The 14,211-nt window shown below is 41.3% G+C and overlaps 1 protein-coding gene and 1 long non-coding RNA gene across 5 annotated transcripts in view; one reads left to right on the top strand and one right to left on the bottom strand.

The window, feature by feature from the left end:
* LOC140714669 (protein sidekick-2-like) overlaps positions 1 to 14,211 on the top strand; it is a 919,455-nt gene that overhangs the window by 676,140 nt on the left and 229,104 nt on the right. For all 4 annotated transcript variants that reach the window (XM_073026119.1, XM_073026118.1, XM_073026117.1 and 1 more), the window contains 2 exons: positions 44 to 194; positions 3,340 to 3,577. In XM_073026119.1, coding sequence (XP_072882220.1) covers positions 44 to 194; positions 3,340 to 3,577 — 389 coding nt within the window. The remainder of the gene's footprint in view (positions 1 to 43; positions 195 to 3,339; positions 3,578 to 14,211) is intronic.
* Positions 229 to 12,457, bottom strand: LOC140714670 (uncharacterized). The gene is made up of 3 exons (XR_012095967.1): positions 12,244 to 12,457; positions 10,597 to 10,672; positions 229 to 1,433 (listed from the first exon to the last, which is right to left on the bottom strand). It is a non-coding gene; the product is annotated as an uncharacterized lncRNA (long non-coding RNA).

Raw genomic sequence — 14,211 nt, 5'->3', positions numbered from 1 at the left:
CTAGAAGGGCCTTTCATTCAGTTTCAGCATTGTGTTTCTATAGATTTCGCATGCGCCAGGTCAACATTGTCGGAATAAGTCTGCCAAGTCAGTTGTCACGCAAAATCCAGACCCTGCAGGCACCACCGGACATGGCTCCTGCCAACGTCACCCTGCGCACAGCCAGTGAGACAAGTCTCTGGCTCCGTTGGGTGGTATGTAACAGACAAGGGCAATCATTCCAAGATTAACTATCAATTTATCATTTTTAAATGATAACTTTTAAATTTATCATGTTTAAATGCTTGTAAAATTTATGAGATCTTGTACTGAAGAACAATGTGAAACTTATTTCAGTGATTGCACCTCCCCCCGTGTTCCACTCTCTACTTCAACATCCTTTTTCCATCTATAGAAAAGGAGAAACCTACACGAGCCTCTGTACCTTTGCAATGCTTTTTCTGACGTCCGGTAATGTCTCCTCCCAGCCTCCTTTTCTTTTTTACCATTCTCTATTCTGGTTACACCCTCGGCCATTCTCCTATCCACCTGCCCATCTTCTCCCTCTGGTTCTGCTCCTCCTTCCCTTTCTTCCAATTTCCATTGTCCCTTCCTATTAGATTTCATCTCCTTCCGCCCCTTACCCCTTCCTCCTATCTCCTCCCAGCCTCCTTCCCCCACTCACCCACCTTCCCCCTCACCTGGTCTCATCTGTCACCTGCCAGCTCGTGCCCCTTCCCCTTCCCTCACATCCTTATTGTTGTCTCTTCCCCCTTCCTTGTTGAATGGTCTCGGTCTGAAACGTCAACTATTTATTCCCTCCACAGGTGCTGCCTGACTTGCTGAGTTCCTCCAACACTTTGCATGCATTACCTTTGCAAGTAAACTGATACGTCACTTAGCATTCAGGGTTCATTTCGGGAAACAAGAGCGCTGTTTGACAGAGCTCTTAATGAGTCATTATGCCAATGGAAATCATTGTTGACAATATTTTCTACCTATAAGTGGTAATGAGGGCTACATTCAGGATAAACACAGGATATTACAGCATTATTTATTAAGCAGTGAACATACAATGAGTCAACTAGCAATACAAGTTAAACTGACCTTGTTATCACATAAAATTAGCTTTCAGAAACAAAGCAATCGAGGCTACAACTAGAGGATAAATCAAACTGTGGTTCATCGACTAGGAAGATAAACCTCATTGTGACTCTTCCTTTCAGAAAAAGAGATCAAGGCTTTAAGTTGCTTTTCCTCTCTCAGAACATTTCTTTGTAGCAGAAGAGGCCTTCAGACATGCATTTCATCACTTAGGACTCTCTCTCTCCTCCTCTGGGTCACTTTCAGAAAATAGCTCCACACCTCCTTGGTGTTTGTGATGCCTTTCATCAAAATTCCAGGTTTTCTTCAACTGGAGTCACTGTTGTTTCAGCTTTGTCCGTGTTCATCTCCTGACACACAAAAGTAATGCTCATTTTCAATACCTCTGTCTTGTTTCCCACATCATCCTTTTCTGACTTTTTTTCAGACGAATGTCACAGCAGGAGCTTTTTCACAAAACTGAAACAAGTGAACCCAGAGTAAAACAAAAACTTTTCTTCCTGCATTCTCATTAGTTGAGCAACATTTACCAGTTCAGTGTAAATAACTTGTATCTTTTTTTGGTTACCTTCAGCCCTCTATTTTCATATTGCATTTTCCTGGTTGTCAAACTATTGTATTGATTCATGGGAGGTTCATAGAGTTGGAAGTAGGCCAGTCAGCCCAACTTGCCCATGCTGACAGTGCTTATCTACATTAATTCCATTTATCCACGTCACTGCCCAGCTGTATTGTAAGCATTGTAATTGTACCTTCCTCTACCCTGTGTGGAAAACTTGTCCATAAGATCCCTTTTAAATATTCCCCCAGTTCTTCATAGAGATCACATGCTTTCAACCAGCCTCCTCTCCTGATAGCATCACTGAGGTTAATGGGAGGCACTTTGATCAATACTGAAGATTCTGTAATTAAGCTTCTATTATAATTTTCTGCTTCACTTGACACAGATTTATTGTGCAAATCAAAAATAATAAGAGGTTTCGTGAAGTGCTGACTGAGAGTAAAATTTCTTCCAATTGTTCGGCCTCCAATTAAATTAGCCAGAATTGTACTAACATTCCGTAAAACAGATTTTTGCATTTCTGAATGCTCATGTACTGTTAGCTGTTTGGCCAAGGTTCAAATTATGTACTGTACTCTCATTGGCTGAACATCAATGATGTATGCACTCTCATTGACCAAATATTTTTTCAGTGAAAATACTCCCATCACCACAGGTTAATAAGAGAGCTATACAGATCTGCACTTGGTGTGATAATGCTAAGTGGTGTATCTGGTATCTACTTGACATTGCCAGCACTGATCAAGGATGTCTATTATAGCAGTGTACCAGCCCAAGGGGCTACTTGAGTGGCAACAAGGCCATTGATTTTAAAAAATGTAATTGAACACCATGTATCACATTGTATATGAATATAAGAATGTAAATATCTTTTTTATTGTGTATAAAATGTGTTTGATTGGAAAAAAGTAGGTTTTGGGTACAAAACGTGCTCTGAACATTTGGGGCTTCATCTGACAATTAGCTGAATGACACTATTTGTGCCATAGAATGGTTTCACCACACAAAAAATAAGTGGTCATGCGAGCAGAACGAAAATACAATGACCTGTCTTCTGACTCTTGTCTTAATCAAGATCAAAGTTAATTCTTGTGTGGATTAACGGAAATCCGGCATGCCCCTCTATTCACAACTGGCTTGGAAAGTTTTAAATCTTCATTTTGAAGCTTTTCACATACCGAGCTCGCTGCAGCTTTAATTTTGTGAATCTTAAATTTGTACTCTGGAAAGAAGATTAAAGCAACCACAAACCGTTAATCTAATCAACAAAAGAAAGCAAATGGTAAGGTGGTGTGCACCAACCTGGAAAATGACGAGGATTCTTACCAGTGATTGTACAGAGAATGTGGTTATGTACAAATCCAAGTATAATTAGTCAAAAATAAATAAATGCTGGTGGTGTCAATTAAATAATTTACACCTTACGCTTTTAAATTTGCTCAATTTCCAATCTCTTGCAGTCTATGTCAGATTGTTTTAATATACTGCGAAATATGAGAGCCTTCTGAACTTTTCTTGTAATTAGTACTCGGAGCATCAACACAAAGGTTGCAATCACTTGGTGAAAGGTCTGTGAGAAATCTCATTTAGTTTTGTGTCTTTAAGTTAGGCATATACAAAAGGGCCAACAAAAACTCGAAAAAATTAAGGGATATGAAAGATGCACTCAAAATTTCTCTCTACTTTTTCCCCAGCCACTGCCGGAATCCGAGTACAATGGTAATCAGGAATCAGTTGGATACAAAATAAAATACGGGAAGTCAGATGGAAATGGATCCACACTCACACACATTATCCATGACCGAATTGAGCGGGAATTTACTATCGAAGATCTCGAAGAGTGGACTGAATACAGGGTGCAAGTGCAAGCATTCAATGCCATAGGCTCAGGACCATGGAGTAAAGAGGTCAAGGGTCGCACGAGAGAATCTGGTAAGTTGATTTCAAGTTTGTGCACAGCAGGGTGCCTTCTATCATTTCCCATAGCTATCTTAACTTCTATGTCTGGCATGTTCCAACGTGAAGAAGGAGATATTTGACTGTCAACTGTCAGCTAACCCAATAAGGCTCCATATTCAATGAGTGACGACTATATCAATTCGCTCTTCCTTAGAAAGCTTTATCATTCCCTTGCACGGTACTTTGTAGATGAGCAAAACGAATCAGTCCTACACCTAAATCAAAAAAGATTCTGCACCTTCAGCATTGAGCTCATGTTTGGCCAAGGGCTATGAATCCTTGGAACACTGGCTGGTAACAGTGATGTATGAAAGCTCTGTTTGAATTACCAAAGCACACCCAGGTGTGCTCACTGGGCAATGTGCTACACACTGATGGTAGTATGACTCATGATTTCAGTGTGCAACCCTTACAAGCAAGCAAGGCATGCATATACAGAAGCCTTATTGTAATGTGAAGTCCATTGGAGCCAACATTTGGCATTTAAAACAGTGTTTCTGCTGCACAACATAATTCTTTACACACTTTAATCAACAACTGTCTAAGCTTGTATAAGGTCATGGCTAACATGGAGTGATGGCTGTTGGGCATCAGACGTTAGATACTTGTACGGCCGGGGTTGATCTCATGTTAGCCATCAGATAAGGTTGGTTCGACAGGCATGCACTGAGATGACAGTAAACGTCACACTGAGGTGATCGGGCTCCAACCTCTGTACTAAGTTGAGGGTGGGTGCTACTGTGCCCCTTGTCACTGAAGGCAAGCTTCCCCATATTTTCAGCACCTCACGGGGACACAAGAAACTTCAGATGCTGGAACCTAGAGCAACACACTAAACACCGGAGGAGCTCAGTGAGTCAGGCAGCATCTGTGAAGGAAAATGGACAGTTGACACTTCAAGACCTGAAAAGTTGACTATCTATTTTTCTCCATCGATGCTATCTGCTCTAATAAGTTCCTCCAGAATGCTTTTGTGGTCTTGTGCGTGTAGGTCCTCATCTGTCATCTGCAGCAGAACCCAGCCCACAGCAAGCAGCCAGGCGCATTTCGTCACCCTATTGTGGCTAAAGGCCTGGTACTCAGTCACGTCATCTGCAGAGCCCAAATTACTGCTATCATTCATTGAATTATTTCATTGATTCCCGGGATGGTAGGTTTGTCCTGTGTCTGATTAGGCTTGTACATTTCAGAGTTTATAAGAGTACAAAATTCTTAAGGGGCATGCAGGGGAGCCACAGAATTGATGGTTACCCTGCTGGGATATATAGAACTACAGAGTTGACCTTTCACGGCAGAGATGAGTTCTTCACTCAGAGCGTGCCGCTGAAATTCTATACTCAAGATGTATTGTAGAGGTGCAGTCACTCAGTATACAGAAGACCAGGAGCAGTAAATTGTTAGATAATAAGGGAATTGGTTAGTGCAGGAAAATGCCACTGAGGTAAAAGGTTGACCATGATGGAGCAGGTAAGAGGGGTCAAATAACCAACTCCTCTTATTTCTCATATTCTTAAGAAAGGTGAGACTGACTTATTTGTTTGCACCAATTCTGAAGCACAAACAAAAAATGCTACGGACAGTTCTGGAAGTAATTGAGGATTTCCAGCATCTGCAATTTGTTGGTTTTATACCTTATTTTTTCATATGACAGTCACGCCAAGGTAAAATAATCAGATTCCAAAATAAGAAACTAAGTATGTATAAAGTAATATATTAACTGAATGTAAAAAGAAGTAATGAAATAGAATTTAATTAATTTGAAGTTAATAAGCCTAGAAAAAGGACCTAAATTCTAACTTTCTATGACTACATTAATTATTTCAGATTTCATTTTTGTGCTGTGTTATATTGTCATGTGGAAACCTATGCTGTAATTATAACTTCACTTATAAATTTACTGGTGGATTTGCTAGGTTCTTGACTAATCCTTGGAATAGGTTGGGTTTGTATCCACTAGTGGTTAGAAGGACAAGAGGTGACGATTGAAATATATAAAATTCTTGGTATTAATAGGCTAGATGTGGAGAGGATAGAAACATAGAAAATAGGTGCAGGAGTAGGCCATTTGGCCCTTCGAGCCTGCACTGCCATTCAGTATGATCATGGCTGATCATCCAACTTAGAACCCTGTACCTGCTTTCTCTCCATACCCCCTGATCCCTTTAGCCACAAGGGCCATATCTAACTTCCTCTTAATATTTCTCTCCAGCGGGATCGTCTAGAACAAGTGGCCACTGTTTTAAAATAAGTGGTTACACAGATAAGAGAGAATTGAGGATTCTTTTTGTCAGAAGGTTATGAGCCTTCAGACTCTTTTTCCTCGAAGGACAGTAGAAAAAAAGTCTTTGAATATTTTTAAGGCAGAGGGAGAGTCTTGATGATCAAAGGGTGAATGGTTACAGTGGGTGGACAGGAATGCAGAATGAATTGCAGTCAGATCAACCTTAAAAGGCAAAACAAGCTCGAGGGACCAAGTGAGCTTCTTTTATGTCCTGATCTATGAACTTCTCTCCAAAAACTAGAACACCCGACATCTTCGTGATGGGAAGCCAGCGATATTTCATTGGATACTGATCCTTCTCAGCGTATCAACTGACACTCAAAAACTCATCATGACTTTAACACACAATGTACTGACATGCTTTTGAAGTTAAATGTCAATTACATCTGTCACTATGTTTTAAACAAGACCTTTTTTCCACATAAAATAACACACAAAAAAGCTTTCTCAGTAAATTTATTTAAATTAAGTTAACCTGAGTTGAAATTAAGTATTTAGTCAAAATGAATATTTCTTTCTCAAGAGGCAGAAACACGGCACTGGTGAAACACGGAAACACATAGCGGGCAGCTTATAAAACTTATAAATATACTTCTTCCGAACTACTCTCACTGCAATCTGCAGCCTGTAAATTCCCTTTAAGTAACGTACTTTTGAAACATCTGAACGAACTAGTAATTTTATGATCTTCTAAAGGACGGCAGAATTAACTCTCAAGCATGCGGGCATGGCCTGTTAAGCAGACAAAAGTACATTGCAATGGTCAGTAGAAAGGAAGGAGGGGAGGATTCAAGCCAGACTAAAAACATCAGGGTATGAAATTTCCTCGACCCAATATTTTGTTCGCAAATGTACAGTCGCTGGAGAAGAAAGCTTGAGGACCTTAGAGATTTCTGTATATGAGGAATTGCAGTGTTCTGTGTTTCATGGAGATGTGACTCACGCAAGTCACACTAGTTATGTCAATAAGACCCGAGGAGTCATCGATACACTGGATGGACTGGACTGCTGATTCGGAGGAGGCAACAAGCGGGGCATCTGTGTTTCGTGATAAACTCTTTGTGGTGCTTGAACTTAGCAGCCTTACCGCACTCTTGTTCCCTCAACCTGGAACATCTGGTGATTAACTGCCAACTGTTTTACTTACCAAGAGAGTTCTTCTCCGTGATCCAAGCAATAGGGGTACTGAGTGTAGCAATTAGCAAACGAGACAACCTACCGCGATATCTTTCCAGTCGTTGTTTGGGACTTGCAACAGGTTTGTTCGAACAATTCTCTACCTATTTATCATCAACATATCATCTACAGTACAAGGGGTACAACACATTCGACCAATGTTACACTACCATTAGGAATGCCTATTGTTCAATCCATGGATTGTATTTTGGAAAATCCAGTCATCTGGCTGTCCTCCTCCACCTGCATACAAGCAGAGGCTAAAGAGCAAGCCTGTGAAGGTAATACAACAAAGAGGTATTTGCAGGAGGCAAAGGAGTGGCTACGGAATTGCTTCAAGTCAGTGGGCTGGCCTGTGTTCAAGGACTTATCAGAGCATCTGAACAAATATGCCACAGTTTATAAAAACAGTCATAGATGGGTGTATCCCCACAAAATCATTCAGTCTTTCCCATTCAGAAACCCTGGACGAATTAAGTGATCCGCAGTCTGCTGAGGGCCAGATCAGTGGCACTCAGGACTGACAACCAAGGAAAGTACAGGAGGTCCTGGTATGACCTCCAGAAAGCCATCGCTCATGAAAAATGGCAATGCTGGACCAAACTCGAATTACTGAAGGATGCTCAACGGCTGTGCAGGGCTTGAGTATTATCACGTCCTAAAAAACTGAAACCAAGCACCACTGGTGACAACAAGATTTCGCTCCCAGATGAGCTCAATGTCTTTTATACTTGGTTTGACCATCAAATCACAGAAGCACCTTCATGAACTCCCACAGCCCCCCGATGACCCTATAATTTCAGTCTCTGAGGTCAACATGAGAGCATCCTTCAGGAGGGTGAACCCAAGGAAAGCATCCGGCCCAGGTGGGATGCATGGCCAAGTACTAAAGACCTGTGCTGATCAACAGGCTGGAGTGTTCACTGATATCTTTGACCTCTTGCTTGGGCAGTCTGAGGTACCCATCTGCTTCAAGCAGGCTGCAATTATACCAGTGCCTAAGAAGAGCGTGCTAACTTGCCTCAGTGACTCTTGTCCAGTAGGACTTACATCCACCGTATTAATGCTTTGTGAGGTTGGTGATGAAACATATCAACTCCTGACTGAGAAGCGAATTAGATCCACTCCAATTTGCCTACTGTCACAACAGGTCCACAGCAGATGCCATTTCATTGGCTGTTCACTCAACCCCAGAGCATCTGGACAGTGAAATTGCAGAGACCAGGATGCTCTTCGTTGACTGCAACTTGACATTCAATACAATCACCCCCTCAAAGCTAATGAATAACCTTCAAGACCTTGGCCTCTATGCCTCCTTATGCCGCTGGATCCTCGATTTCCTCGGATTAGCAACAATATCTCCTGCACAGTCGGCATCATCAAGGCTGTGTGCTTAGCTCCCTACTCTCCTTGCTTTACACTTATGCCTGTAAGAATAAGCACAGCACCAATGCCATAATTAAATTTGCTGACAACGTCACCATTGCTGGCCGAATCAATGGTGATAATGAAACACACAGGTGGGAGATTGAAAATCTGGCTGAGTGGTGCCACTCAACGTCGGCAAGACCAAGGACCTGATCACTGACTACAGGTGGTCCATGAGCTAGTCCTCATCAGAGGTGGAGCAACTTCAAATTGCTCTGTTTTATCATATCAGAGGATCAGGCCATGGCCCAGCACGTAAGTGCCATTACAAAGAAGTCATGACAGCACCTCTACTTTCTTAGGAGTTTGCGAAGATTCAGCACGTCATCTAAAAGTTCGACACACCTGTATAGGTGCAGTGGAGAGTATACTGACTGGTTGCATCACAGTCTGGTGTGGAAACACCAATACTCTTGAATGGAAAAGCCCACAAATAAGACTAAATAGCTCTCTCAAACGTGGGAAGTTTAAGATGACAAGGTAGAAAAATGTAGTGTTTTGGGGTGGGGATAAAGATTCATCAAGTCAGATAAAATGACAAGTTAAATCTTTTCTACTTTGCCAGCTGGTGAATGCAGAGTCAGAAGGCTCTTGGATAGCCAAGAGCTTCACTCCCTCAAGTTGCCTTCAAGTTTGCCCTTAAATGGAAAAGCCTTTCGTGGATACAGCCCCGTCTATCATAGGTAAAGCCCTCCCCACCACTGTGCACATCTATATGGAGCACAGTCGCAGGAAAGCAGCATCCATTACAAGGACCTTCACCATCCAGGCCATGCTCTTTTCTTGCTGCTGTCATCAGGAAGAAGGTACAGGAAGCTCAGGACTCCCTGCATCAGGTTCAGAAACAGTTATTACTGCTCAACCATCAAGTGCTGGAACCAGAGGGGATAACTTCACTCAACTTCACTCACCCTATCAGTGAATTGTTCCCACAACCTATGGACTAGCTTTCAAGGACTCTTCATCTCATGTTATCGATACATTGTTTATTTATCTATTATAATTTTTTATTTTTGTATTTGCACAGTTTAATGTCTTCTGCAGATGATGGAAGGTTTGTCCATCTCGTTGTGTGCAGGCTTTCATTGAGTCTGCTGTGTTTCTTTGTGTTTACTGTAAATGCCTGTAAGAAAATGAATCTCAGGGTTGTATATGGTGACATGTATGTACTTTGATAATAAACTTACTCTGAACTTTGAACCTCAGATTTGACAATAGATTTTAAAGGAATCTGAAAGTATTGATTGAAGGAGCTAGTCCATGTCGAGTGGGTGTTGTGAGGGGAGGCAGAGAATGCTGATGAAATTCACTACCACCTGAGTATGTTAGCACAGTGCAGCCTTTGGTTGCTGGAGGGAAAGATATTAAAATGTCAAGACTTAAGACCTGATGTCATGAGCAGTTGTGATCACTGCCATGCTTTATACTTTGGAGACCTGGATTACTTCCAGCAGGCACCTGAAAAAAGCAATTGATTTCACAAATTCACTAAAAAGACAAACAAACCAGTTAGTGTTCTGTCCCCAATGTTGAAACCTGGGTTACATCCCATTGCTTACATTGGATGGGCCACATTGCTTGCACGAGATTTCTACAACACCAGATTGTGAAAACTATTCCAAGGTCTGTTATGAGAAGGTATTGCCAGGCAAACAGAGTGATGGAAGGAGCAGACTGCATGACAAAGTACCCACCTTCCTCCCTCTTCACCATCTATGGAAGAGTTCCCAGTTCCCATTTTGGCATCTTTAACTACAGAAGTCACAAATCTAGTGTGGCAGCCTAATCTCATCTAGCCTGATGGTAAGGGATTGCCTGGATTAATTCTACAAATACTTGGGCAGAAAATAAAACAGCATGAAGAAAATTACCTGCATCTTCACAATTAGTCAAAACTTGGCACTGAGCAACTAGACTTGTGTGCCAGACTTCAATCTTGTCAGACTCAAAACCCAGTTTCAGATACTTTAACCTCACCACTGGTCTGTTTACTTCAAGTTGTTGCAACCGAATTGCACGGCCCACTTGAGAGGCTGCAAAACTCACTGAGTTGTAATAATAATAAATTTAGTTGGAAAGTTCGCAAGAGAAAGAAGTAAATATATACCTGTATTTGGCAGACTAGCTGCCTTGGCTACAGTTCTCCAAGCATTCTTCAGGGATCCTCAGCGTATCTCCAACCCCTTCAAAGGAATGGCCAGAAGCTTATTAGTGGCTCATGGGAGTGGACTACTGCCTTTTATTAAGAAAGTTTTGGGAGTCGCTGTGATGTCAATGAAGAAGCTATGTCTCAGTCATCCCTATCCGGAGCAAAAGCTGATGGTCCGGTAGCAAAAGTGAGCATCACCTCAGAATGGAGACATTTAAAGTCATTTCCAAAGGCTTTGACAGTAATGAGGACCAGGTAGAGAGAGTGTGAGCAGTGGAGTGCTCCAGACACTCGGCTGAAATATGGTGGATCTACATCTGGAATGTTGTATCTCTGTCCCTAAGGAAGAATATATTTGTGACAGGAAATCAGCAAAATTAATTATTGAGTGCTTGAATGACATGTTTGTCGTATGAGGAGAGATTAAGCAATCTGTTTCCTCTTGTGTTTCGAGGAATGAGAAGTGATCTCACTGAAATATACAAATTCTTCAGGGGCTCAACAGAGCAGATGCAGAAATGATGGTTCCACTGGTAGAACCAGGTGTTGTAGCCTCAAAATAAAGAATCTGTCAACTGGTACAGAGAAGTGAAGAAATCTCATCACCAAGAGGGTTGTAAATCTTTGGAACTCTGTACCACAGAGGCTTGTGGAAGCACAATTGTTGAATTTATTTGCACAGGCATTGATGGATATTTAGATATTAAGGGAATCAAGGGAGATGGATTAATGCAGAAACTGTCTCTGGGGCAAAACATCAGACAAGATTTTATTGAATTTTGGAACAGGCACAAGACTGCATCTAGTCTACCTTTATTATTTTTCTTGTTGCTTTGTGACAATGTGTATTGGTGATGCAGTCTTGACCTGAAATATTATTTCTGATTCTCTCCAAGAGAAACTGCAAAATCCCATCATCAGAGATAAAAAGGGAAACTTTCCAATTCCTTGCTCCTTGTCAAGGTCCTCTTCCTACCAAAGTGGACAATGTACATGCAATTTCAGAACATTTTCTTAACTGTCAACCCTCATACTATTTAATTTCTCTGACTTTCCACCCTTGTCCAAACCTTCCCTTTTGACCTTTTCTTCCTCCTCCCTTTATCTTTCCTCTTGAACTTATCTCCAACATTCCACAGCTCTGATGAAAGCTCATTTAGAGAACACCCAACAGGTCATTTAGATTAAACCAGTTTTGCTTTCCACAATCTGACTTGTTGAGTATTTCTAGTATCCTCAATTTAATTTCAGACTTCCAGAATCTGCATATTTTCATTCATTTGCTATTTCAGTATGTCCAATTGCTAACATGCATCCAAGAGTGTCTTTAAAAAAACCTAAACCCATCTTCACTGAAAGGCATGACTGTGCAGTTGCAATACTTAATTGTCCCACGTGATGGCGCTAAATAGCTCTGCAGAGCATTGGAAATGCTCGCTGGGTAGCTTCACAGTGAAATTTAAAGTAGGAACTTTAATTTGTTTTACGTCGGCTTTGTAAATATTCAGTCTTTTGAGGTATGTGTAGTTTAATAATATTTTCAGAAATAATCATTAAAGTTAGCATTATCATTATCAGTAATTGAAAGTTCACTGGTGATTTTACCGTTTGCAAAGAAAGCTCCGATGTGACCTTTTGAGCGATTTCTGAAACGTCGCATTTCATCATGCATTTGCTTCGGTCTAGGGGTCAAATATACTGTTACCACCAAAGGTCATTCTTTCTGAGGTCACAAAAGGTTCTAAATGAAGTAATTTGGTCTTGCATACTCGGTACAGTCTCGTCTGCAGCGATTTTTTGAGGGACCCGTGTCCGTCATTTTAAATCCTTGCTGTGGTTCAGTTTATAACTCCGCCCAGCCAGCTTCCCAGTATGGCTTGAGTTGCGGGAAGAGGCCACCGTCTAACTATAACTAAATGTCATCTTCTTCAGTTCTTATGTGGGAACTGGAGTCCTATTCCTGTTGCCTTGAACCTTACCAGTTAGTCGCCTTAGTCAAATTCATATGCCTTTTCATTTAAATATAAAGCCGTAGTTTTTTTTTCAATGGGTTAATTGTGGATTCAGTAGTTAAGCACAATTAATCTTCAGCATTGGAAACAGACTATCCAGAATAAAACAAGGTAACTATGAGAATTCATAGATGAGAACTCACGTAATTATTGAAGGTAATTGTATGACAGCAGGGATACACTGTCCAGATCAATATATAATATTCCCTCAGTAGCTACTTTATTAGCTTCACTTCAACATTCAACATATTGTGTGTTCAGAGATGCCCTTCTGTACACCACGATTACAATGCATTGTTATTTGAGTTACTGTTGCCTTCCTGTCAGCTGGAACCAGTCAGGCCATTATTCTCTGACCTCTCCCGTTGACAAGGTGATTGTGCCCACAGAACTGCCACTCAGCGGATGTTTTCTTTCTTGTTTTCAACACCATACTCTGTAAACTCTAGAGACTGTTATGTGTGAAAATCCCAGGAGACCAGCATTTTCTGAGATACTCAAGCCACCCTGTCTGGCACCGACTATAATTCCATGGTCAAAGTCACGTAGATCACATTTCTTCCCCTGCCGCATTGAAATGCAACCCGTGACTCCCTGAGTTTTACTCGTCTCTGCACCGGCCGGACTGTGGCCGTGACATGCAACCGTCAATCACAGCGTGAACTCACTTTTGTGGACTTGGTTCCGAATGCTCTTCGCTTACTTTTATTGTTTGCACAGTTTTATTTTTTGTTCTCTGCACGTTGGGTGTTTGACCGTCTTCTTTCATTTTAGTGGGTTCTGTTGGATTTCTTTGTAGCTGCCAGTAAGAAGACAAATGTCAAGTTTGTATTAAGTATACATACTTTGATAATAAACATACTTTGACTTGACTTTAACCATTCTGATATTTGGTCTGAACAACAACTAAACCTCTTGACCGTGTCTGCATGCTTTTATGCATCGAGCTGCTGCCACGTGATTGGCTGATTAGATACTTTTATTAACTAGTAGGTGTACCTAATAAAGTGGCCACTGAGCGTATACAATAATATAATGATGGCAAACTAAAATTGCTGCAAAAAAGTCAGGACTGCAGATTGAATGTTGTTTTCTAAGTATTTCATAATGGAGAGGGAAAAGATAAAGAGGATGGAGAAGCTATACCGATAGCAGTAACTATAAGCCATCCTATAGCGGAAGAATTACACCAGCAAGTTGGGGAAATGAGCCCAAAGTGGGAGTTTCAGCCAGGTATTGCATCATGACTGTGGGACACAGGCAGGAGGTCAGGTGACAGCTCATTGACCTTTGTGCCCCACCATTGAACCCGTCACTGCGTGCAGGGACAGAGCACAAGCATCCTGAGCTAAGGCGGAATAGACTTCACACTTCCCCCTCAGCTTTACACCACAGATGATTGACACATGTGGCATTACTCCGTTCATTTGCATGGGGCTGGCAAACTTAATTAAAAAGCCAAGTGCAGGAGAGCCATCTGCTTTTTTTTTACACTTTCTCGTTTTAATTCATCTCCGGTAGTTTTAAATATTTATTACATTTTATGTCTTACAAAAATTAC

The sequence above is a fragment of the Hemitrygon akajei genome, chromosome 22, assembly GCF_048418815.1.
Source record: "Hemitrygon akajei chromosome 22, sHemAka1.3, whole genome shotgun sequence".
Lineage (NCBI taxonomy): Eukaryota > Metazoa > Chordata > Chondrichthyes > Myliobatiformes > Dasyatidae > Hemitrygon > Hemitrygon akajei.
Note: the sequence above shows the minus strand (reverse complement) of the source record. Positions and strands in the feature narration are given on the sequence as shown.